Source organism: Ascaphus truei, chromosome 7 (assembly GCF_040206685.1).
Source record: "Ascaphus truei isolate aAscTru1 chromosome 7, aAscTru1.hap1, whole genome shotgun sequence".
Taxonomy (NCBI): Eukaryota; Metazoa; Chordata; class Amphibia; order Anura; family Ascaphidae; genus Ascaphus; species Ascaphus truei.
In genome coordinates, this window is record NC_134489.1 from 91,984,596 (window position 1) to 92,010,036 (window position 25,441).

At 47.3% G+C, this 25,441-nt stretch overlaps 1 protein-coding gene across 13 annotated transcripts in view; it reads left to right on the plus strand.

The window, feature by feature from the left end:
- Positions 1 to 25,441, plus strand: part of QTMAN (queuosine-tRNA mannosyltransferase) — a 286,265-nt gene that overhangs the window by 123,341 nt on the left and 137,483 nt on the right. For 11 of the 13 annotated variants that reach the window (XM_075609453.1, XM_075609450.1, XM_075609448.1 and 8 more), the window contains 2 exons: positions 10,064 to 10,231; positions 19,010 to 19,183. The exons of 1 other annotated variant lie outside the window; for it this stretch is intronic. In XM_075609453.1, coding sequence (XP_075465568.1) covers positions 10,064 to 10,231; positions 19,010 to 19,183 — 342 coding nt within the window. Of the gene's footprint in view, positions 1 to 1,503; positions 1,689 to 10,063; positions 10,232 to 19,009; positions 19,184 to 25,441 lie in introns of those variants that run through there. One more of the 13 variants, XM_075609460.1, reaches the window with a different exon arrangement.

The following is a 25,441-nucleotide window of genomic DNA, read 5'->3' on the forward strand; positions in this document are numbered from 1 at the left end:
GGCAGAACCAAACGCAATCTGAAAATACGCATTATGGAGCACTTACGCAACATTTCCAATATCCCCAAATTAGAAGCAACCTCCAAACCCCTTACTCACTTACTAGCCCATTTTAAAGATGCACACAATTGTAGTACAGTGGGTGTACAGTATATGGGGATAGAGAGAATTATGGGTGACATTAGGGCAGGAGATAGGGACCTACAAATTGCCAAAAAAAGAGCAGTTTTGGATCTTCACACTGCAGTCAAAATACCCAGGGGGTCTTAATGATTATGTTGAACTGACACCTTTTTTAAGATAATTGGAATTATTTAAATGTCATTCTTTGTATCATGTTCTTATTATTGATTTTTTCCTTCACTAATAAAGGTTCCCCCCCCTTTCCCCCCCCTTCCTTCCCTCTCCCCCTTCCCTCGCCTCCTCCATTCCTTCCCCCACTTCCCCATTCCTATCCCCATTCTTTTATCTCCCTTATTTTCCTCCTCCCTGGGCATTCTCTGTTTTTCTCCACCCCCCCCCCTTCTTCCCCTTTTCTCTTTCCCCCTCCCCTTTATTCTTTTCCTCCTTTCCTCCTTCCACCCCGCCTCCCTTTTCCTGTTCCTTATTCCATCTTCTTTCCTTCCCCTTCCCTTTCCACTCCTCTTTCCCCCCCCCCGTTTTCCCCCTCCCCTTTTCTCCCCTCTTTTCACTCCCTCTTTCTGTCTAACCCCTCCCTCTTCTTCACCTCCCCCCTTTCCTTCTTCTCCCCCTTATTTCACCTTCCCCTGTCCCCATGTCCTCCTTTCCCCGTCCTTCTCTACCCCCCCTCCCTACCTATCCCTCTTCCCCCCTCTCACTGTTTCCCCGTTCCTCCCTCCACCCTCCCCACCCTCTCCTTTCTCTTCCTTTCCCCTCCTCGTCCCCCCCCCCCTTTGTTCAACCTCTTTTCCCCCCCTTCCCATCTCCCCCCCTCTCATGTTTCCCATCCCCCCACACATTCTCTTTATTATTCCCATTTTTTATGTCTATGTATATGTTTTTCATGTTCAATATGGTATTTATTGTGGCTTAGTGATACATATTGTGTATGATTAAGCATTTATTTAACACCTACAGGGACAGCCTTTAGCAATATGGGATTCCAACACTCCTCTCAATTAATCTACATGTGGCACCTTTGTGTTGTGGATTTCTACAAACACCAGTAATTATTCCACCTCCTTAAGCAAGTGTTTACATACACCTTTAGCTTGTCAAATACCCAGAGCATCTAATATATCTTACGCTCACATCTAGGTATTTAAATAATTAATTGGGTAACTAGCTCGGAGTGTTTGCATAAAAGGCCCCCCCCATAGGTGTCTCTATTCCGCCTGATGAAGCACTGAATAGTGTGAAACGCGTTGCGGAGTATATACAGTACGTGTTGGTGCCCAGACACTTGGTTTTACAAGTCCCAGCTTTATACGAACTTTAGAGCTGGTTTTACCTGCTTGAGTGGGACGTAAAGTACACAGGCGATCGGAGGGCAGCTCCATACGGGTCCTGCGATACCCGCAACCCGTAACTAAGATCTGAGCCTTGCCGAGCAAGCCAGCCCCAGCGTGCGGGACTGAACTGTGAAGATCCGGCAATTCATCCTGCGCCTATCCTCCTGGATCCACCATGCTTGTACTGGCCGCTACTGGACATTTTTAACATTAAGTGTAAGTTTTTACATTTTATTATATCCATTGTATAATACAGTATCCTTAACCCTTGGTGCGCTTCTGTGTTCTTTTTTAACACTATAATTATCTTGTGAAATTCTGTGGAACCTCAACCCTCTCTAATAGTGCGTCTGAGATCGTATGTAAATTCTTCTGTGTTTGGTACCATTTAAAAATGACCTGCAACTTTCCGAGAACCTTTTGGGGATGCCAGAGGAACCCCTGTTTAAAAACAGTGTTCTAGCCCCTACTAAACTGTCTTTTAGGCCTACATTTGCAAAGCTAGTAAATGTATTTGAAATAATGGCATACCTGTTAAAAATTGCAGAGCATCTACAACACTTAATGCATTCAGTTTTCTAACTTTAATATATGTTGCTTGATAGCCTATATGCCTGGAAAGTTATTTAGTAGGGTGAAAAATTCCGTTATTTGCCATAATATGCTTATTTCTTTCTAGACACAAAAGGTGCAACTGGTGATTTAAGATATTTAGTGCCGTCTTTGGCCATATGAACACTGTATCCCTAGTACTTCATGATTTCTTTCTCCGATCAGTAAAAGTACTACAGTAGCTGTCATGTGAAAGCATAGAAATCAACCAATAGTTAGACATATGCTACCCTGTAGGTGTCACTGCATGAGGTTTTTGGTCCATTATACCTGAAGTATAAGTGTCTGTTTGGGTGGCATGCAGCAGACTGCGCTCATAGCCGTTGCTGTACTTGCCCTTTCCGATGCTGTTTTTATTTTTGAAATCCGCCGCTCTACATACTGTAGGAGTTATAAGTGCTTGAAATATTAAGTGTCCGGGAGGTTAAAATGAAGCTCTCCCCAGAGTCCATTGCAGTCTACAGGTTACCTCAGAATCTATAGATGAAGGAAATCATGATTAACTCTTATTTATTTTTAAAGATTAGGACATGCTAAATTAGGTCAAGTTAAATTGCTGCTTTATAGACCGGTTTACTTTATTAAATAAAGCACCCGACAGCATTCCAAAATACAACTACAATTTCATTCTGCACGTCTCTTCTGCAGTGAGGTGCAGTATAGCGGTGTCATGGCATCAGCCGACATTGGATATGCAAAGGATAGTGAAACTCATTGGGCAGGTTATCCTAATGGAAAAGCTGATAAGCTTTATGATTGACTGTGTAAGGAAGATCTAAAGGGTCTGGGGTCCATGGATAAGTCAAAAGGGGTAGTGGACAGGGAGACTTGAGCTTACTAACAGTATAACAAATGACAACCCTAATCTACCCAAGCACAAGGATTGGGAAGCACAATCTTCTTAATAAATGGTCTGAGGACCTTTCCTTTTCGGATGAGTGCATCTACAGGATCTCTTATGTGGTTGAAGCACAATATTCCCTCATCCCAGGTGACATTCCATCCAAAGTTTGATTTTTGAAGATGGAGGTTACTTATAATTAATATGTTGATGGAATTTACACATTTCCCTTTCTCCCTTTATCCCTCCAACCCCTCCCCCCCCACCCCCCCATCCCTGTTCAGAGTTAAAGTGGTAGAATCGAAGATGGTAACAGCTGTATACAGCTAAACCCCGTTATAACGCGCCTCGTTATACCGCGATTCGGTTATAACGCGGTTTTCCCGTGGCTCCCGTTTTTTAAAAAAAAAAAAAAAAATTTAAAAAAAAAAAAATTTTTTTACATTTTTTTTTTTGCACACTGCACACACTCACTGCACACACACTGCTCATTGCTCACACTGCCACACTGCACACACACTGCACACTGCACACACACTGCTCATTGCTCACACTGACACACTGCACACACTCACTGCACACACACTGCTCATTGCTCACTGCCACACTGCACACACACTGCACACTGCACACACTGCTCATTGCTCACACTGACACACTGCACACACACTGACCACACTCACGCACACTCACACACACTTACGCACACTCACGCACACTTACGCACACTTACAGACACTCACACACACTCACACACACACACACACACACACACACTTACACACACTTAGACACTCACACACACTCACACACACTTACACACACTTACACACACTTAGACACTCACAAACACACACTCACACACTCACACACACTTACACACTCACAGACACTCACACACACTCACACACACTTAGACACTCACAGACACTCACAGACACTCACAGACACTCACACACACTCACACACACTCACACACACTCACACACACTTACACACTCACAGACACTCACACACACTCACACACACTTACACACACTTACACACACACTCAGACACTTACCCACACTCACACACCCATATACACACACACACTTTCTCTCCCATATATACATACACACACACTCTCTCACTCTACACAGACGGGCCGCGACCAGCACCACCACCCGCTCCCCCCCCTCCTCCCGCGCAGGCAGCGGGAGCACCGGGGACAGCGGTGGGGAGAAGAAACCCCCCGCTACAACCTCCATGCAGGCAGCATGGTTCTGAGGTAAGCGGCGACCTGAGGGGACATCCCCACTCCCATCTCCTGCCCCGCGGCCTGTCCCGAGGTGACAGGGGGAAGCGGGGACAGGAGAGACATCCCCGCTCCCATCTCCTGCCCCGCGGCCTGTCCCGAGGTGACAGGGGGAAGCGGGGACAGGAGAGACATCCCCGCTCCCATCTCCTGCCCCGCGGCCTGTCCCGAGGTGACAGGGGGAAGCGGGGACAGGAGGGACATCCCCGCTCCCATCTCCTGCCCCGCGGCCTGTCCCGAGGTGACAGGGGGAAGCGGGGACAGGAGAGACATCCCCGCTCCCATCTCCTGCCCCGCGGCCTGTCCCGAGGTGACAGGGGGAAGCGGGGACAGGAGAGACATCCCCGCTCCCATCTCCTGCCCCGCGGCCTGTCCCGAGGTGACAGGGGGAAGCGGGGACAGGAGGGACATCCCCGCTCCCATCTCCTGCCCCGCGGCCTGTCCCGAGGTGACAGGGGGAAGCGGGGACAGGAGAGACATCCCCGCTCCCATCTCCTGCCCCGCGGCCTGTCCCGAGGTGACAGGGGGAAGCGGGGACAGGAGAGACATCCCCGCTCCCATCTCCTGCCCCGCGGCCTGTCCCGCGGTGACAGGGGGAAGCGGGGAGCGGAGGGACATGCCCGCTCCCATCTCCTGTCCCGCGGGATGAATATGCGCTAAAGCGCGGCGGCCATTTTTTTTTTCTCGCGACCCCGTTAGTAACGCGGTGGTCTCGGGGTGGACCCCGAGACCCGCGTTATAACGGGGTTTAGCTGTATTAATATATGAAGTTGATTATTATAAGCTTATAAGGTGGCTATTTCCAGGTTGTTTTTTGCGCCCCTTTTTTTCTCTTCTGCACCCCTTATTTATTTTGATATGAGAACCTTAATTTCAAGTTTAAAGCAGCAAAACGTGAAATCGTATGTTTTTTTAATCAGTTCTGTAGTATTAGCTAATACTTAATGCATTTTTTTTAAATTCAACTCCTAATGCCAATTTTAATGAGTTAAAGCATACTTTGATTTGTATAGCAGGTTTTAGCCCTCCTCCCAAGCAGTGCAAGATCTTTGCCACACTTTCCTAGTTGTGATAATTTGTTGCCAATATTCCTAGCAGTTTTTGCTGTAAACTGTAACAATAGATTGTTACCGTAGTAATATCAGGATACTTTGTAGCTGCCGAGTTACACTGACTGAAGGATTGATTGAAACTGAAAGGCAGCCATTATGTTAGGCACACAATCAGGATTTTGACAGATTTATACAGTAACAGGAGCACCAAACGATTGCCAGCTTAGGTAAGATTGTAGAATTATACATTGCCACATGCTTTACATGTACAAATAAGAAAGAAAAGGGGGAAAGTACTGTAGTATAGCCGCGTTAAAATAAATAAATAAAAGGACCCGTGAACTTGTAGCAGCGATGCATTGGGGTATTGCAGCTTTATGATTCAGCTTTGCACAGCTGTTAAGATAGCCCCATAATATAAACGCTATGGAATTTTTTCTTTATGGATTTCAATTCATGGTAAACCTCTCTTGCTTGTTAATTTTAACGAGGCACGTTTGAATCTAGTTGCCATGTTTTATTAGCGAACTGTACCAAAGTCATTTTTATCAGAACATTGGTGGGCTTCTCTTTCCGTAGTTTTATTTCGTCGAAATTGTACATCTCCAATCTTGTATCTTGATGCTAAGGCAAAGGGTTGGTTTAAACGTGTGCTGATGCAGTAGCTGTCAGGAATCATCATGCTCTCCGCTTTTTTGCATTACTGTGGGTTCTTTCTGTGCAAATAGGCCCTGTGGGTTCATAAACCTCACCTTGTTTCGATTGCTTAAATAATGGCTTTGGGGAGAAAATTAATGTTGATGTCAAATAGAATAACAACTGACATATATTTCTATCACACATTACATTATGATAAAAAAAATCTCCCTTAGTACTGGGTGTTAAATGAAAGTGTGTTATAGTCTCTAGTGCCCTGAATGCATCCATTAGCAATGTAGACATCTCCTTTGTACATATTACCTGACGACAAAACTTGTACTGAATTATTCTGTTCAAGCAGTTGTCGTGCAGTGATACTCAACCTTTATCATTCAGAGAAAACCTTTAGCAATGGGATCGGTGGCAAAATACCACATTCCAGTATTCAATTGCTTTTCATCTACTCTGTATATTAGTCAGTCCTACTCACGTAGCAACTTACATCCAATTATTAACCTATGTTTCACAAAGATACATTTAACCAATTTCTAATTTAGGCCCAAAAAGCTTAAAACATCACACGTGGGAAAAAATAATGCACATTGTTGATGTGTGAAACCTTCAACAGAGTTCACAAACCATGCGTAAATTGGGCCTTCCCCCTCTGACCCCCGCCCCGGAAACAAGTTGCAACTCGGTTAGAGTTCGGTGACAGTATGGTCTAAATTCCCCAAGCATTTTAATGAATGAGGCAAACTCCCATCCAGAGCCTGACATATGGATTTCACTTGTGACAAAGCTGCAATTTATTGGCGAAACAGCGAATAGATGCTAGAAATGGGGGATTTCTGAGACATTTTTAGCCCTTAAAAGTTCTGTGAACTGGTTCGCTAGGAATCTATTTTGGTTTGAAAACCGTGGATAGGTTTGTGAGTACATTTTGGAAAGTTAAGCACATCTGATATGACGAAGGAAGTCTGCAGCAATGCGGAGGTTCTAGTGACCACATTGGTGCCGTTTATTCTCCTAAAAATGACTTGCCAGCTCAGGCGAGCACACGGAGTGAGTGGAGCCGCTGAGGGAATCCGCAGACGTTGCCTTCACCACCGGAGATTTACGATTACTGTCATACAACGGCTCTGTCTGCAGCTGAATTCCAGTGATTGTGGTGGACAGATTCCAGGAGTCTTTTCCAGTGGAAGTCTTATCTCCTCCGTAACCAGGCGAATATATTTTCTTTTAAATTGTGAGTGTGTCGTTCTATTTGTTACTCACCATTAATACATAAAGGATTTTATGTCATGTTGTGCCTCTGTTTTTTTTGTTTTTGATGTAAACTTTATAGCTATCTGACTCACCATATCTGCCACCAGGCTATGTGCATTATGATGTCACTGATGAGCTAATCTCATACAGGTACGGACAACACTAAAATATAGAGAGATATAGCTTTTGGTATGACATAAGAATATCATAAGCACAGACACGTTGCTATATATCATTAAAAAAAGAGCTTGTAGCAAAATGCGAATCCATTAGGCCTGGGACATAGTAAGCACTTAGGTGCTGCTGCTCGCTCTTGCCTGCTGCCGCTCGCTCTACCAGGAGCTTTTTGCTGTCCTGGCAGAGGAGACAGCAAGCATGCTTGGGAGGCGGGTATCACTCTGTGTGTGTGTGTCACTTGGTAGCTGTCAGTGTGTGTGTGTATGTCACTTTGAAGTGGTCTGTGTGTCACTGGGGAACCTGTGTGTGTGTGTGTGTATATGTGTGTGTGTGTATATTATATAATATTTTAAAAATTAAAAAAAAAAGACATGTTGTGAGAATAAATTATTTATTAACATTGTGCAACTTTGATAAATATATTCACGCACGCGCACACAGACGTGCACGCGCACGCACGCACACATGCACACACATGCACATTAATTTCTGGGTGGTTGGTGCTATGCTGTACGTACTCCTTCCGGTCCCCACCTGCCCCTGCCCGGAGTCTCCGGTTCCCCTCCTCACCCCCCCCCGTCTCCGGTTCCCCTCATAACTCCCCCCATCTCCGGTTCCCCTCCTCATAAATCCCCCCCTCCCTCTCCCTTCTCCCTCCACCCCTCTCTCACTTCCTTCTCCCCCCATCTCTCCCTTCTGCCCCCTCTCTCTCCCTTCTCCACCCTCTCCCTTCTCCCCCTCTCTCTCCCTTCTCCCCCCTCTCTCTCCCTTCTGCCCCACCTCTCTCTCCCTTCTGCCCCCCCCTTCTCCCCCTTCTGCCTCCTCTCTCTCCCCTCTCCTGCCTCCTCTCTCCCCATCTCCCTCTCCCCCCACCCCTTCTCCCCCCTCTCTCTCTCCCTTCTGCCTCCTCTCTCTCCCCCCTCCTGCCTCCTCTCTCCCCCCTTTCCCTCTCCCCGCACCCCTTCTCCCCCCTCTCTCTCCCTTCTCCCCCCTCTCTCTCCCTTCTGCCCCCTCTCTCTCCCTTCGCCCCCCCTCTCTCTCCCTTCGCCCCCCCCTCTCTCTCCCTTCGCCCCCCCTCTCTCTCCCTTCGGCCCCCCCTCTCTCTCCCTTCTGCCCCCCTCTCTCCCTTCTGCCCCCCTCTCCCTTCTGCCCACCCTCTCTCTCCCTTCTGCCCCCCCTTCTCTCCCTTCTGCCTCCTCTCTCTCCCCCCTCCTGCCTCCTCTCTCCCCCCTCTCCCTCTCCCCCCACCCCTTCTCCCCCTCTCCCCACCCCTTCTCCCCCTCTCTCTCCCTTCTCCCCCCTCTCTCTCCCTTCTCCCCCCTCTCTCTCCCTTCTGCCCCCCCCCTCTCTCTCCCTTCTGCCCCCCCTCTCTCTCCCTTCTGCCTCCTCTCTCTCCCCCCACCCATTCTCCCCCCACCACACCACTCCGTTTGCCCCCCCCCACCAGTCCGTTTTTCACACCCACCCCCCTGCACCTTCAAATTCTTTATGGGCAAGCTACCCAGCTATCTGAACAAGCTCCTCACCCCTACCACATGCAGCACCTACTGTATCACCTGAGATCAGACTCCAAAAGACTGTTCACGGTCCCAAGGCTCAACAAAGTATCCGGCCGCTCCTCCTCTTACCGTGCACCCCAAAACTGGAACAACCTACAAGAGTCTCTTACATCTACCACCAGTTTAAGTTCTTTCAAATCTAAGGCTGTCTCACATTTTAATCTGGTCTGTAACTGTTTCATACGCCCATAATATATATTATCTTTAACTGTGCATGCAATGTCTTGTATATAATGTATACCCTGCTCATTTATGTAACTGTATTTGTAAACATGTATTTGTCATCATAACTCTGTGCCCAGGACATACTGGAAAACGAGAGGTAACTCTCAATGTATTACTTCCTGGTAAAATATTTTATAAATAAATAAACCAGCCCCAGCCCATTTTTCTCACACACACACACACAAACACACACACACACACACACACACACACACACACACACACACACACACACACACACCTCGGTGCTGCCTCTGGTCTGGTTGCTTAGTAGTGAAGAATGGCGGATCGGCTGCAGCCCATTGGATGGGAGCAGTCACGTGACCGCTCCTCCGCTTCCCTGAGCGGCAAATTTCAAACTTGCCGCTCTCGGGGAAGTTTCTCCTCCTTCGCACGCATCAGCGCGCATGCGGAGGGAGAAACTATAGCCGCGCTGATAACAGATGCAGGGGCTTTGTGCATCTGTTCAGCGCGGCTCAGCCCGGCTCAACGACTCTGTGTGCACTATGTCCTGGGCCTTAATCAGAAACATTGTGTCAGCATGGGCATCTGCAATTCCTGTTTTTTTAATGTAATATCTGTGGTTGGCTGTAAAGGGTTAAGACTGTTAGTGAAAAAGTATTCCTGTTTTATCTGCATTACAATTACATAAAGCCCTACTTGTGTTTTTTTTTGCTGTATATAAAAAAATCTTTAACACTTTTAAAATTTTATTTGAACGAAGTCTACAAGACCAATGTAAGTCAGTGTTTTTGAGCTGTCCACAACTTCTAAATTAGACAAATTACATTTTGATTGTGTGTGTCGTGAATGATCGATATGGTAGAAGAGTCCTACCCATACAGTGCAAACACACTGATCTTTTTTCATAAACGTCCAGGATATAAACCAGAAATATGCTTTTTTTTAATTGTTTTTTTCAGAATTCTCTTTGCAAGCTCAGTGCTTAACCTGGCTGAATTGGTTGCTCTTCGGCCCGACCTTGGAAAACTGAAAAAGATACTTTATTTCCATGAGAACCAATTGGTATATCCTGTTCAGAAAAACCAAGAGCGGGATTTCCAGTATGGTTACAACCAAATTCTATCATGGTAGGTACTTTTTATATAAAGCTGCACTTTAGGTCTCCATTCTCAGAGCCCCCATCTGTTACTAATGCGCCTATCAACAAAGTTAAAATGTAAACTACATTATTCACACATTTCTTCAACAATTGAAAAGTCGGTTTTGACATATGGAGGTGTGGCCAGGAAGTCTATACGAGGAACTAGTCCAATATACATGTTCAGGCAGCTTGTTACAGTTTGAGTCTGTGAATCACTTCTGAAAAGCAAACTCCTATATTTGAGTGCAAGCAAGTTTTGTTCCGGTCTCATTCAACTGAACAGTGCTGAAAAATTTAATTATACTAATAATGCTGACTTCTTAAAAGGTCAATCCTTCACAAAAAGATTTTGAAAAATAACACAACAATGTGGAGTACTTTTAAAAATATTTAACACCCTGTTTAGAAACGGGCATCTCTTTAGTGCTATATCGTAGTACAGAAAAGATTGGGGTGATTGTATTGAGCTTCAAACATTTACATAAATGGTGAGAATACCAAAATCTGTTTTTAAAGGAAAGCATACTAGTGAAATGAAGCACATACTGTAGTCGCAAAAGTAGAAAAAATAAATACTGAAATGACATCAATGTGTATTAAACAGAGAGAACTTGAGGTCAGTTTTCTTTATCTTGTATAATGATGTGAAAGAGAGCAATTTGATAAATACTCTAATAAAAGACGTCTCGTTTGCTCCGTTATACCCAATGAAGCATGGCAACATCAGTTTAACAGTTATAGCTTTATATAGAATTAAATAATGTTTTATACCGGTGGCAGAGAAGTCTACATTTTCACAAGCTCTGGTTAGCTACCGCTCATTCAAAAACCTTTCTTCACACAAACTCTGAGTCACAATATGATTTTATTGAGAATTATTGATGTCAGAAACCGACGCACAAAGTTTTTACCCAATTTCACGAACCAGGCATTCTTTTGTAAAACCTCATGTTAAATCTCGTTTTTTCCCAAAAACGTGTCAAGTATTTTCCATCCAGAGACTGAAGTAGGGCTTTTGCTGGAGCAGCAGGAGGCGGCGGCGTAGGGAGAGAGTGAGTGTGAAAGTCTTCTTTAGTAGAAGAACCATTTACTTGCATAAATTAAACTAGTCACCTATACTCTATGTAGAGAGATACCTGTAAACACACCTGAGATTCCTGGAAAATATGCTAATTTCAATCCATATTTAAATTCACTTTCTCCTAGGTGTGTTTACAGGTATCTCTCTATGGGGAGTATGGGTGACTTTCACTTTAAAGCTGTCAGATTTTCATGTTTTAATTCCTAATTTTCATGAAAACGTGTATAAAAAAAAAATTTTGGTACACATTCACATATCTTTAGTCCCAAACTACTCTCACCTTTATTTTAAGGAGTAGTATAACAGTTATGCCAGTAAGTAAGAACTCAACAAACCACAAGGAATGGGCTTTGGTTACAGACCATATAATAGCATTTATTGTAATGATGAGGCCAAAAAAGTGCTGTAAATGTTTGTAAACAATTGTAGAGGTCTGTATAGCAAAGATTAATAGTCTGATTCATCTTTTATTAATATATATTGTTTATTAGCCAGATAATATAATGTTTGTTTTGACGACTATTATGAGTACAAAAAAGTTCAAGCAAACTCCAACGCAATGTATACTTTGGCCTTACTCTCCAACTCTTCTCTAAGATATTCTTCTCTTTTCATTGAGTAGACTCCAAAGTTTTTTTCTTAGTTTCTTCAAAACACTTTCTCCAAATGTCTTAATTTCCTCCTCTTATCTTTCACAAGGAGATTTTTAGCTACAGACATTAGGAAAACAGATATCACTGTTAGTCCGTGTTCACTTTCTTTAAATCTTGCATGATGTCAAAAGTTGTCCTAAATGGGACATTTCTCAAACTTTTCTAAAACTTACGCTGCTGTATGAGTGTTTGTGATGCTTTCCTTCCGGTACTTCAAGATAACCAATATGTCTGAAAGAGCAGCCTTGTGGCGTAGAATTTAGGGTACAGAATGTTTTGTCCGAGGTCACTATAAGGGGCTTCTTCTATATCCCCTGATAAGGCAGTTTTCAGCTGCAATTCCCCATTGACTTCAGTCGGGAATTTTGTAATAAACTGGCCCATTCGTCTGCTGAGGCGGATATAGAATCAGCCCCCAAGTATCATATTATAATATCTTCATATCGGTTTACGAATTTTTTTGTGCCAATATTTTTCTAATATACAGTACCTAGCACAGAGTAATAAAAAAAAGCATAATTATTCTTCCCACATAAGAGAGATTCAGACTTTGATGATCTCCATTCTTTTGTATTATGTTTAAGCTGTTATGGTTGAAGGGTCTACAACAGGGGGCGCATAAAGTTTATTTATTTATTATTATTTTTTGCTGTGCCCCTCCTGTGTGCCGGCTCCAAAGATCGCGCCCCCCCTCCCCAGTGACCTTGCGTCAAATGACCCGCAGCGTAATTTGAATGCGCAGTTTCCATTACGACGCGTCACGTCACATGACCCCCCCCCCCCGGCGTCATTTGACGCTGCGTTGTCATGGCGACATGACCAGAAGCCGGTTGAATCCCGGTAAGTTGAAGTTGCAGAGACCTCGCTCGATCCCCCGGCATTTAATTTAAATGCCTCGGGGAAGAGCATGGGGCCTCTGCAACCACATCTCCCCCCACCCCAGAAAAATTCCGCACCCCCCAGTTTGCACACCGTTGATCTACAATAATCTAGATCCCTCTGCTATAAAAAAAAAAAACTGTGGCTAAAAAAAGGGAAACTGTATGTTTAAATTTGTTTAATTTAAAAAAAAAAATCTTCTGAATGTATTTTTTTTGTTTCAAACAATTTTTATTTCTGTTTTGGATAACATGAGGGAAAAGTGTGGGTACAGAATAAAGGATAGGGGGGGAGGGGGGTTCATCCCCCACCATAATCAAAACAATAAGCAGCAGTGATAATATCTTTAGAATAGTTTTAAGAATCTTAATAGTTATAGTCAAAAAGGAGGAAAAATAAAAACAGACAGCCACGGTGTAAGGGGGGGTGGGATGGGGGGGGGCAAGAGATCCATTTGGTAATAGTCCTTTTTTTCCCCTGATTCATTGATTTTTTTTTCATATGGTTTAGTTTGTAACTTTCGCACAACTTATCCATACTCGTATACATTTTAATTATTATTTTTAGTTTTTTTCCAAATAGTTTACATTTGTAAGTCTTGTGACGCTATGTCTTCTTGAAAAGCACTTAACCAGGGATTCCAGATTTTTTTCAAATGTATCTGTAAAATTATTCATAAATGGCGTCAATTTTTCCATTTCTAAAACATGTTGCACCTTCTCTTGAAAATCTTGATACGATAGCATATTAATTTGCTTCCATTTAAGTGCTATTGTGCATCTGGCTGCTGTCAACAGATAGATTTGATTGTGGCATACGACACATTGGACACTGGTTTCCCTAGGATCAATATGACGGGGTCCATCAGCATAGAAACATCAAACACAAAAAAAAGAAACAAACCCTGGTGATCTTTCTTATACTTTTCCTCCAGAAGGGAACAACCTTTGGGCAGGTCCAGAATATATGACATAATATGCCTCTACAGCAGTGATTCCCAACCAGGGTTCTGCGGGGGGTGATGTGAGATGCCACTGGGGAGAGATGTGAGATGCAGGGGGGGGGGGGGGGGGGTGGTATACGAGGATGATAATGCTTTTTAAAATGTATTGGGGCAGCAGGGTCTTTTTAAAATGTATTGGAGCTACGGGGGTCTTTTTAAAATGTATTGGGGCGGCGGGGGCCTTTTTAATATGTATTGTCAGGAGTGGGGTATTTTTATTATGTATTGCGGGGTGGGGTTATAGGCCCGTAATATAGTGGGCACGCTTGCTCCGCCATGCGCGTGCACGGCACTTATAGTACATACTGTATTAACCACTAAAACTGCCTGCACTGGTTCCAGGATTTATGTGTTAGGCAGGGCAGATTAGTAGCCAAGGGGGTACATGGCTACATAACCTTGAGAATACTAGATGGGGTGCAGAGTTAAATGTATAGTCTCTCTCTTTAGGGTGTTGAATCCTCTATATATCCCATAAAGCTGTATCTTGTATACATCTTGCACTTTCAGAGTCCTTTTAGCGGGGGTTTGATTTATTTAGCTTTATATCGTAAACTGCATTAAAATCTCCTGCCATAATTATTTTCCCTTCCGCAAACTTTGATATTCTAGGGAAGACTGTCTCTCAAAAATCTACCTGTTCCTCATTGGGGGAGTAAACGTTAGCGAGTCTGACCATTGTGTTTCCCAATTTGGCCCTGAAGAACAAAAACCGACCTTGGTCGGAGTCACTTTCCTCAATAGCAAATGGTACCGACCTTCTGACCAGTATAGCCACTCCTTTTCTTCACCCGCGCCGATGTGAAGAAACTCGAAGAGAAGACTGTCGAAAAATCTGGGTTGATCCTGTTTCCTGAAATGAGTTTCCTGTATAAAAACAGCATCCAACATTTGCTTATTAAAATCTTGCAAAGCTAACTTCCTTTTTCTGGGATTGTTTAAACCTTTAGCATTTAGCGTACCTAGTTTTAACATATTAAAATTAAACCATATTTCCTAGCCATTTTTGTTCTGTATGTGCACAGGGATTTTGATCTATTGTCCGAGTAGGCGTTCTCTTGCCTCGGGTATATGAGGGAAGGGGAGGGATAAGAGAAGAAAGTGGAAATACATATACTTATATATAACCACATGTACTTACATTTTTAAGCTTACTTAACCTAACTAAACTAAACTATCCCTGTGGGATTTCTGGAGAATTAAGGACTAATTTAGCCCTCAGAGCTAAACAGACACAAAGAGTAGCGCTAAATAGTTAGTGATTAAAGTGATGCATTTGAAAAATTATGTGAATATATGTTAATAAAGGTGATTAAATAACTTATTAACTGTGATGATATTACTAATTAATCTAAATAAATAAACATATATTCTATAGTGCCAAATCGTGATATTGCAATAGATATTAATATAAAACATGTATGTATATATATATATATATATATATATATATATATATATATGTAAATATAACTGTATGCTCATCTGCATGTCTAAGGCAGGTCTGCAACCCCGCCCTTCACCATTATCACCCAGCACACAGCAATTCCACTGCAGCAAGGGATTCTGGGAAATGACATGCAAATGAGCATGCAGTGCCACTTTTTGCTTCAAAAACCATTTTTAACATGGTTCCCTATAGGCTTAAGCTTGCTGCATGGTCACAGCTTTGAGCACAGCCAGGGTTAAGGTACATACCCAGATATATATATATATATGTGTATGTATGTGTAGCCCCGAAGTAAATTTGAGCTTCCTGGCCCCTCTCCGTGAGTGCCGTGTGGTAGCGGGTGCCGCCGGAGGCTGCGACGGACCCGCCGGCACTTCGCGAGGGTGGGGGCCAGTGCAGGGAGCAGCGCTAGGTGTTGCGGTGCAGGCCGGTTGCCGAGGACGCAATCGGGCCGTCGCTAGGGCCGCGATCGCGTTGCCACCGGCCCGGCGGCTTGAGAAGAGGGCGCCGCCATTGCGCGTTAGCTCGCGCATGCGCAGTAGGCGGCCAGAGCAGGGAAGGCTCCCGACAGGTCGCGCATGCGCAGGTAGGACCCCCAGAGCTAGGGAGAGATCGCGCGAGGGCAGGCATAGGGAGACAGAAGTCAGGTGCTCCCTTGCGGCCAATAGGGCTGGAGGAAGCTCAGCCCGGGAATATAGATACATTTCCCGGGCTTTGCACAGACAGTCAGGCAGAGGAGAAGGAAGGAGTAGGAAGGGTGCAGGGAGCGCGTGGCTCCTGTACCAGGTAAGGGTTCTCCCTAGATCCCCAGGCAGGCCCCAATTCCCGGTAAGGGCAGGGGGTAACTGAAGAGGGACGGCCCTAGCTAGGGAGGTTACCCTTAGGTGTGGAAGGTGCAGTTTGGCAGTGCCACAGCGGATAGGGCTGTGCGCACTGGCAAATAGGCACAGCGTGCGAGCAGTGGATTTGCTGCAGGTTCCAGTGAATGGTGTGTATCATTAGGTGGCTGTGTGTGCGTGCAGCTGTGGGTGTGTGTTGCTGCATGTGCTGGACGCAGTGTGTGCAGCGTGGGCGGATCCCTGCAGGCTGACCGTGTGAGCTGTGTGTTGGCTGCAGGTGCTTTAGGAGTATCTAGTGAGTTAGAGTTACAGATAGGACTGGGTAGCTAGGGGAGGGGGGGCAGGTCATTGTTCCACAGGCCCTAGGAGTTTTCCCCAAGCCATCCCAGGTTGCGGTTCATCAGGGACAGGCCCTAGGTTAGGGTTCCTGTCCTGATAGGGTTAGTTAGGGATAGCGGCGGTTGCTGTTCCCATGCGGTTGGTGTTGCCGTGATTCTGTTGCTGTTCCCGGGAAGCGGTGGGACCCTCGTTGGGGTCCACGGAGAGAAGTACCTGGATAGGATCAGACGGACGTCTGACCCTTTTAGAAGTGTGTTGGGGTCCCGAGCATCGGAGTGCTCGGAAGGTACCTCTGAAGTATATAAGTGCACCAACTGGGCCCTAGCTTAATTTAGTGACTGCGCAGTCACCCACGACCTCCGTAGGAGTACGGGACATTGGGTGTGGGGGATCACAGGACACTGGGTGGGAACACCAGACATTGGGCTGAGGTGATGCGGATAGAGCATAAGGTTATGTTATGTTATGTGATGTGTGACATGTCGTGTTAGTAAAGTGTTAGTATTATATCTATGAGTGTTATTGTATTTCTTACCCAGGGCTATCTTTCATAACGGGGATCCTGGGTAAGTGGAGGCGCTGCACCAGGTAATGGTAAGGGTTTCCCCAGGCTCCCAGCTAGCGGAGGCTCAGATCTCCTGGAGCCACAGGTGTTACGCAGTTACCAGTAGTCCCTTAGAGCAGGTGTGTTGCGGGGAAAGGAACCGGTTAGACCACGAGGGGCCAATGTGAGATTGGGTGGGTCAGGCGGTTCACAAAAAGGGCTACATATGTATATATGTTCTTCAGTATTAGGTGATACCTTTTTTATTGGACTAACAATTTATGTCATAGGACAAGCTTTCGAGAGTTATTCTCTCTTCTTCAGGTCGAGCAATACAGGTTAATACAGCAATAGAGGATAACTCTCGAAAGCTTGTCCTATGACATACATTGTTAGTCCAATAAAAAAGGTATCACCTAATACTGAAGAACTCATTTATTCTGCACTATCGCAACTGGACTAACACGGCTATTTTCTGCTTTATATATATATATATATATATATATATATATATATATATATATATATATATATATATATATAAAACCATAATACTTATTATGTATTATGTATTATGGTTTAGCCTATCCCATAGCCTCTCTTGCATTCCCAGTAAAATCAACCCCACACTGATGAGACCCATCAAGGCCGAAACAGCTGTCTGTGGGTGGTTTTCTTGCTATGCACCTTAACCCTGGCTGTGCTCAAAGCTGTGACCATGCAGCAAGCTTAAGCCTATAGGGAACCATGTTAAAAATGGTTATTGAGGCAAAAAGTGACACTGTGTGCTCATTTGCATGTCATTTCCCAGAATCCCTTGCTGCAGTGGAAGTGCTGTATGCTGGGTGATAATGGGGAAAGGCGTGGTTGCAGACCTGCCTAAGACATGCAGATGAGCACATAGCTATATTTGCATATATATATATATATATATATATATATATATATATATATATATAAATAAATAAATGTGAAGTCCAATTGATCAAACTTGATACAGTTCCAAAGAAGTCCAGAGAAGTAAACCCAGCAATGAGATCCTAGGAGTATAATGCCGCTTCAAAACAAGTGGTGTAGCCTCCCACTGATGAACCAATAGATAAAAAAAAAACAAAAAGAAACGCAAACTCCATAGCACGTGACTGTATAAAAAATATATGGCAAATTTATTAAAACAATGATCCCAAGGAAATGCACTTACATGATCCTTTAAAAACACGTGTGGGAGAGAAATCTCTGAGAGTCAAACAGCATGGACGGAGAGATCCACAGTGGGGGTATTGCACCTGGACATCAAATGGATGCAGCATACAGCTAATGCCTCAAGCGTCCCAGCTCCTCTCAGTGCTTCACAGGCACTTCTGGTGCATGTAGTAGAGCCCCAGTAGCGAGGGATTTAGCCGGCTGCAGCTGCTGGGAATTGCAAGGCACCTCTCTCCAGTCCGATTGCGATGACGTCACCACGTCTCGTCTCAACGCGTTTCGTCACTCAACGTGACTTCGTCAGGAGTTGATTGATAGGCATACAAAGATTATTTATATACTAAAGTGTCCAGGTACAAGTATCTTTTGTTTTTGGAATAAGCTGAATGCTGATTCAACACAAAACGACTTGCATATATTCTCAAATAACAAATGAAAAACTATTAATGTGTTCCAAATAGATATCAAACAGAAAATATTTAGCAAAAATAGCACATAAGATCTAACTAATTATAAATAACCTAAATGATACATGTTAACCCATAAAACTCAGCTTCATCTCCCTGGGTGGTCCGCAGCTGATGTCGGTGGTTTGGCTCTCTGCCCAGACGCGCGATCAGCTGTTTTTTTTTTTATTTCCCTGCCCAGGGATCGGAGGAGCTCCGTGTTAGGCGTCCATCTTGTCGGCCCGCTGCGCATGCGCCTTAATCTTCTGAATTTATAATCCAAGGAATGGTTACAACACTTTTTAACTTGAGCTGTATCTTTTCCAGTTTGGTTGCTGATACTGTGGTGTTTAACTCTGCTTTCAACATGGAGTCTTTTCTAACGTCTATTTGCAAGTTTTTGAAGATGATTCCAGACCATCGTCCCAAGGATTTAGAACGAATCATCAGACCAAAATGCCAGGTCCTTTATTTTCCTATCCGCTTTCCAGATATAAGCCGGTAAGTAGCGTTGTCCCCATGTATGCTATTTTTAGGGTGGAAAACTGTGCACATTTTGCTGTTCTGGATATTTATTTTTGTTGCAAAAGGATTTCTATGTGAAAATGTCACAGAAAACCACGTCCGGTATCTAATAGATCCAAAGCTAGGAATTTATGTTTCACTTATTTGAGAATCATATGTAATTCCTGTGATGTCCAGGACAATTAGCCACGGCCTAAACCCTTGCCCTAACCTGTACCCCTTACCACAAAAACCTGAACCCCTTACCCTTAGTTTTTTTTCCTACAGGTGCATTCTCTAACGTGCTGTATTGTTAGAATGCCACCTAAACAATCTACCAAAGGCTTTAAAAGCATCTCTTCGTTCTAAATTCTTGTAGGCATATTGGTCCTGGAGAAAACCAGATCCGGTGTAAGTTACCTTTTACCTTTGATACCCCATTCATCACACGCAAACCTAAGACCGCCACCCACCTCCTTTTACACACTGCCCATTCACTCCTGATTCTCGCACATCATACTCGCCCCTCTTTTCCCCACTCACCTTCCTCCTCACCCCATACCTACACAGATCACTGACGCCTCTGAACCTCCATTGCCACCCACTTTTCACACATACTACTTACTACTTACACTCCCACCCTCTTCTCTTACTTACAATGCACACCTTGCCCATCCCCTTAAAGTTAATGGGGTTTTTCATGCGATAGCACGTCATCTGCGTTTATCACACCTTACAGCAGGGGGGCGCAATATTTGTCCCCTGCGCCCCCCTGCCGTCGAAACTCCCTCTCCTTGAACCTCCCCCCTCTTACCTTGATTCAGATGTTCTGGCGTCGACGTCACGTTGTCATGGCAATGTGACGTCACATGACTCCGCTGCATCATTTGACGCCGCGTTGCCATGGCAATACATCACCAGGAGCGTCTGAATCAAGGTAAGGCTAAGGCCCCGCTGCACGCGTCCGCACGGCCGTCTTGCTTGCCGTCGGCACGTGCAACTAACTGCACCGCGGTCTGCAGGAAACTTTTTTCTGAGCGGGGGCGTGGCCTGTCACGCTAGCTTATGACAAGCTATAATGAACACCAAATATCTGGGTTGAACTGAACGAGGCTTAGATATAATAAAATATAATTTATTCCTTAAAAAAGGTGAACACAGCAATATAGTACAATTAACAGACAAGAAGGTAACACTTACTTAGGGTTGGGGGATGGAGAAGTATCAGCTAGCAATTCTCCAGCAATCCGGTGACATTCAAGATGGTATCAGAAGAAGAACTAAAAACTGTAGGGTTGACACAGTTTATATACCTGTGTAACCCTATTCTTAACATTGAATACAGACTATTGGTGAACAATTATCTGTATGCAATCCCTAACGTGGAGACACCGATTAACCCATGCCCCCCAGCTAATTAGCCCATGTGTACTGGGACTCTATGGGTAGCCCCATAATTAAATCAGGGGCAACAACCAGTCTACTAAATTAAGTATCTGCATTGTTTGTAGGTGTAGACATACAGGTAACACTTACAAACCACTCCAGTTTGATGATTCTCCACCCTCAGGTAACAATTAGAGTGGCAGAGTCTGTTGATTAGTACTTGGTCGGTTGATTAGTAGATTAATCAGGCAGTTAACTTCTGATCACAGTGCTTAGGCTCAATCAGCCGGCTGCCCTTCATGACCTATTAGCATAGCAGATGGTCTGCATTTTCAGAGCAGATCCAAAATACCATACATATATACTTTAATATCTACACATATTAATAAGTTCCATTCTGGTGGGCTCAGTGGGTCGAAATTTGCCAGTTCTTAATGCCTACAGTGACTCCACACATTGGCCAAATATCAACTCTCTGCGACCTCCAGAACTGGAGATACAGAAATGCACTTTAAAACATTAAAATACAGGATTATAATGAAACATGGTAACAGGGGAACATACATTTTTCATGACATGACAATGTGTATACCACATTCCTGGACCGCAGTCCAGTTAACCCCTTGCCTCCCTGGTGAGGTCAGGGGGTGGCCATATGGGGTGCAACCCCTTTAATACCGGGCCAACCCCCCTATCCCTCTACATGGCCAAAACGGGTCGGGTGGGCGCGGCAATGATGTGGGGGGGCGGGGCCCTCACACTTTCTGTTCCCGGGGTTCCCTGCCCCGCCTCCCCCCCGTGCTTCTGCTGCTGCCTCTTCTCCCGGGGCCAACAAGCTGAGCAGCCTAATGAGGAGAGAGGCTTTCCCTGGCCTGGGAGGGAGCAGGGGGGCTCCCATTGTTGGTGCTGTAGAGTTCATTTGTACCAAGGCAGCACAGTCAAGTGACCAGAAGCCTCCCTCCCGTAGCTCCAGACAGCTGTTCTCCTGCCCTCCCCATTGGCTCACTGCGAGACCACGTGACGCGTCACCGCTGCAAAACAGCTCTGGCTGGCTGACGCGTCACAGCACGTAGTGAGCCACGTCGGAAGGAGGCAGCGGGGACAGCCAGACTGTGGAGGTAAAAGGCTAATGGCCCGCACGCACGCCGCCGACCGCAGCGGGTCCTCAGCCTAAGAAAGGTTTACAGAGGCCCTGCAGCTCCCCCGGCATTAATTTAAATGCATTCGGGAAGTGTGCGCAGGGCCTCTGTAAACCCCGTGCCCCCCGCAGCAAGTCTCGCTCCCCCCACTTTGCGCACCGCTGCCTTACAGAATAGGGGCCATAGTAGCACAGTTCAACATTTATGTTATTTTAATTGTATGTAAAATGCTGAGGTTCACATTTGAAGCCCTATTCAACTAAACTACAATTGGGGTTTGCCCCTGGATAGCGTTTAGCAAAGGATATAAACAAATTGTAAGTCTTACATTCATTCCAAAATGAACCTATTTACGTCACATCTTTCTAAAAAAATATTTGGAGAATCTTAAATGATGGGACTAAATATCTTGGTATAATGTACAATAAGTATATAGCAACAGGGAGTCTTGTCTAATTGAATTTCTGTTTTCTATATCTTATACTATATTAGTGAAAGCACTGTATGTTTGCCTGCCTGGATGTCCGGTGTCCCTAGCGGCAATCTCATTGGTCCCTTGGGCCGCCCGCCCCCGCACACCTCTCATTGGCCTCACACACTCACACCACCCCCTTGGCCCGCCCCCCACACCTCGCATTGGCCTGAGGCGGAGTGACGGGCCAAAGGTCCACAAAAAAAAAAAAAACCACACACTGTCACACACACACTGTCACACACACACTGTCACACACACACTGACACACACACACACACACACACACTGTCACACACACTGTCACACACACAGTCACACACACACACACACACACACACACACACACACACACACACACACACACACACACACACACACACACACACACACACACACACACACACACACACACACACACACACACACACACACTGTCACACACACACACTGTCACACACACACACACACACACACACACACACACACACACACACACACACACACACACACACACACAACACGGGGGGGGGTGTTACATACATTAGCGGGGCTCACAGTGTTAGCAGCACATCTCCCGCTCTCTTACCCACCGGTCCCGGAGGCTCCGCCTCTCCCTGTTTCCCGCGCTTTCACCCCCCCCCCTCCACGTAGGAGCTGACGGACGGGTGAGGGAGCTGCCGGACGGGTGAGTGAGCGGTCTTTACGTCCCCTCACCCCCCTTCACCTCCCCTCACTCACTTCCCCTCCACCCCCCCCCCCCCCCGGCGCCGCTACAGTCAGCGGGGGAGCGGAGTGATCACCTCCCCTCACTAACTTCCCCTCCACCCCCCCCCCCGGCGCCGCTACACTCAGCGGGGGAGCGGAGTGATCACCTCCCCTCACTCAACACAACACGCTGCCTCCCGCCTCAGATCCACGTGGGAGCTGCCGGACGGGTGAGTGAGCGGCCGGACGGGTGAGTGAGCGGCCTTCACCTCCCCTCACCCACCCCTCACTACACTTCCCCTCCCTTCCACATCCCCTCCACCCCCCCTCCACCTCCCCTCCACCCCCCCCTCCACCTCCCCTCCACCTCCCCTCCACCCCCCCCTCCACCTCCCCTCCACCCCCCCCTCCACCTCCCCTCCACCTCCCCTCCACCCCCCCTCCACCTCCCGTCCACCCCCCCTCCACCCCCCCTCCACCTCCCCTCCACCTCCCCTCCACCTCCCCTCCACCTCCCCTTACCCACCCCTCACTACACTTCCCCTCCCTTCCACATTCACCTCACCTTCACCTCCCCTCCACCCCCCCCTTCACCTCCCCTCCACCCCCCCCTTAACCTCCCCTCCACCCCCCCCTTCACCTCCCCTTCACCCCCCTTCACCCCCACCCCCACCTTCACCCCCCTTCACCTTCCCTTCACTCCCCCTTACAACCTCCCACCACCTTCCCCCCTTCCCACCACCTCCCCCCTCTTCCCACCACCTCCCCCCCCTTTCAACCCCCCCTTCCCACCTTCCCACCACCTCCCCCCCCCCTTCCCACCCTCCCCCCCCTTCCCACCTCCCCCCCCTTCCAACCCTCCCCCCCCCTTCCCACCTCCCCCCCCCTTCCCACCTCCCCCCCTTCCCACCACCTTCCCACCACCTCCACCCCTTCCCACCTCCCCCCTCCTCCCCCCTTCCCACCACCTCCCCCCTCCTCCCCCCTTCCCACCACCTCCCCCCTCTTCCCCCCTTCCCACCACCTCCCCCCTTCCCACCACCTCCCCCCTCTTCCCACCACCTCCCCCCTTCCCCTCCTCCATCTCCCCCCTTCCCCTCCTCCATCTCCCCCCTTCCCCTCCTCCACCTCCCCCCTCCTCCACCTCCCCCCTTCCCCTCCTCCACCTCCCCCCTTCCCCTCCTCCACTTCCCCCCTTCCCTTCCTCCACCTCCCCCCTTCCCCTCCTCCACCTCCCCCCTTCCCCTCCTCACCTCCCCCCTTACCCTCCTCACCCTCCTCACCTCCCCACTTCCCCTCCTCCACCTCCCCCCTTTCCCCATCCCCCCCTCCCTTTCCCCACCCCCCTCCCTTTCCCCATCCCCCCCTCCCTTTCCCCATCCCCCCCTCCCTTTCCCCATCCCCCCCTCTCCCCTCTTCCCCCCCTCCACCCCCTTCACCCCTCCACCCCTCTTTCCCCCCTCTTTCCCCCTTTCCCTCCTCCCCCACCTTTCCCCCCTTTTCCCCTCCCCCACCTTTACCCCCTTCACCCCTCCCCCTTCACCCTTACCTCCCCCCCTTCACCCTTTCCCCCACCTCCCCCCTTCACCCTTTCCCCCACCTCCCCCCCTCCCCCCTTCTCCTCCCCCCTTCCCCTCCACCCCCACCTCCCTCTTCCCCCTTCCTCTCCTCCACCTCCCCATTCCCTTCCTCCCTTCACCCCCCCTTCACCTTCTGTCACCACCCCCCCCTTCGCCTCCTGTCACCCCCCTCCCTTCACCTCCTGTCACCCCCCCCTCCCTTCACCTCCCGGCAACCCCCTCCACCTCCCGTCACCCCCCCTTCACCTCTCCCCCTTCACCTCCCCTCACCCCTCCTTCACCTCCCCTCGCCCCCCCTTCACCTCCCCTCCGCCCCCCCTTCACCTCCCCTCCACCCCCCTTCACCTCCCCTCACCACCCCCCCCTCACCTCCCCTCCGACCTCCCCTTCGCCCCCCTTCACCTCCCCTCACCACCCCCCACCACCCCTCCGACCTCACCTCCCCTCCTTCAACGCCTTTCGTCCGCCCTCCCGCCTCTGCCTTTCGCCCACCCGCACTTCTGCCTTTCACCCGCCCACCGCTCACATCCCCGCGCCACACAGCCGCCGCACGCACTAAACAGACCTGCCACACTCGACACACACCCGCCGCCTCTCACCCACCCCACATACTCGACACACACCTGCCGCATCCTGCCCCTACGCAACAATATCACTGACCAGCTGTCACCCGCACTCGCCACACACCCGCCGCCTCACACCCTAGCAGGACCCCGACCCACAGCCAGCACTCACTACCCACGCGCCACCCGTACTGAACACCCACCCGCCGCCTCAAACACGCTCACACCCTAGCAGGACACACGCCTCACATTTTCACATCACTTATGTCACCAAAATATACATTGTACTGTGGTGTGTTTACAATAAACCATTTTTATACAACATCGTATTACATTTTCTTCCATCTTTCTTTTCAACATTATTATCCAACCTTTCCAACAAATAGTCACCTATTGTTCCACCATTT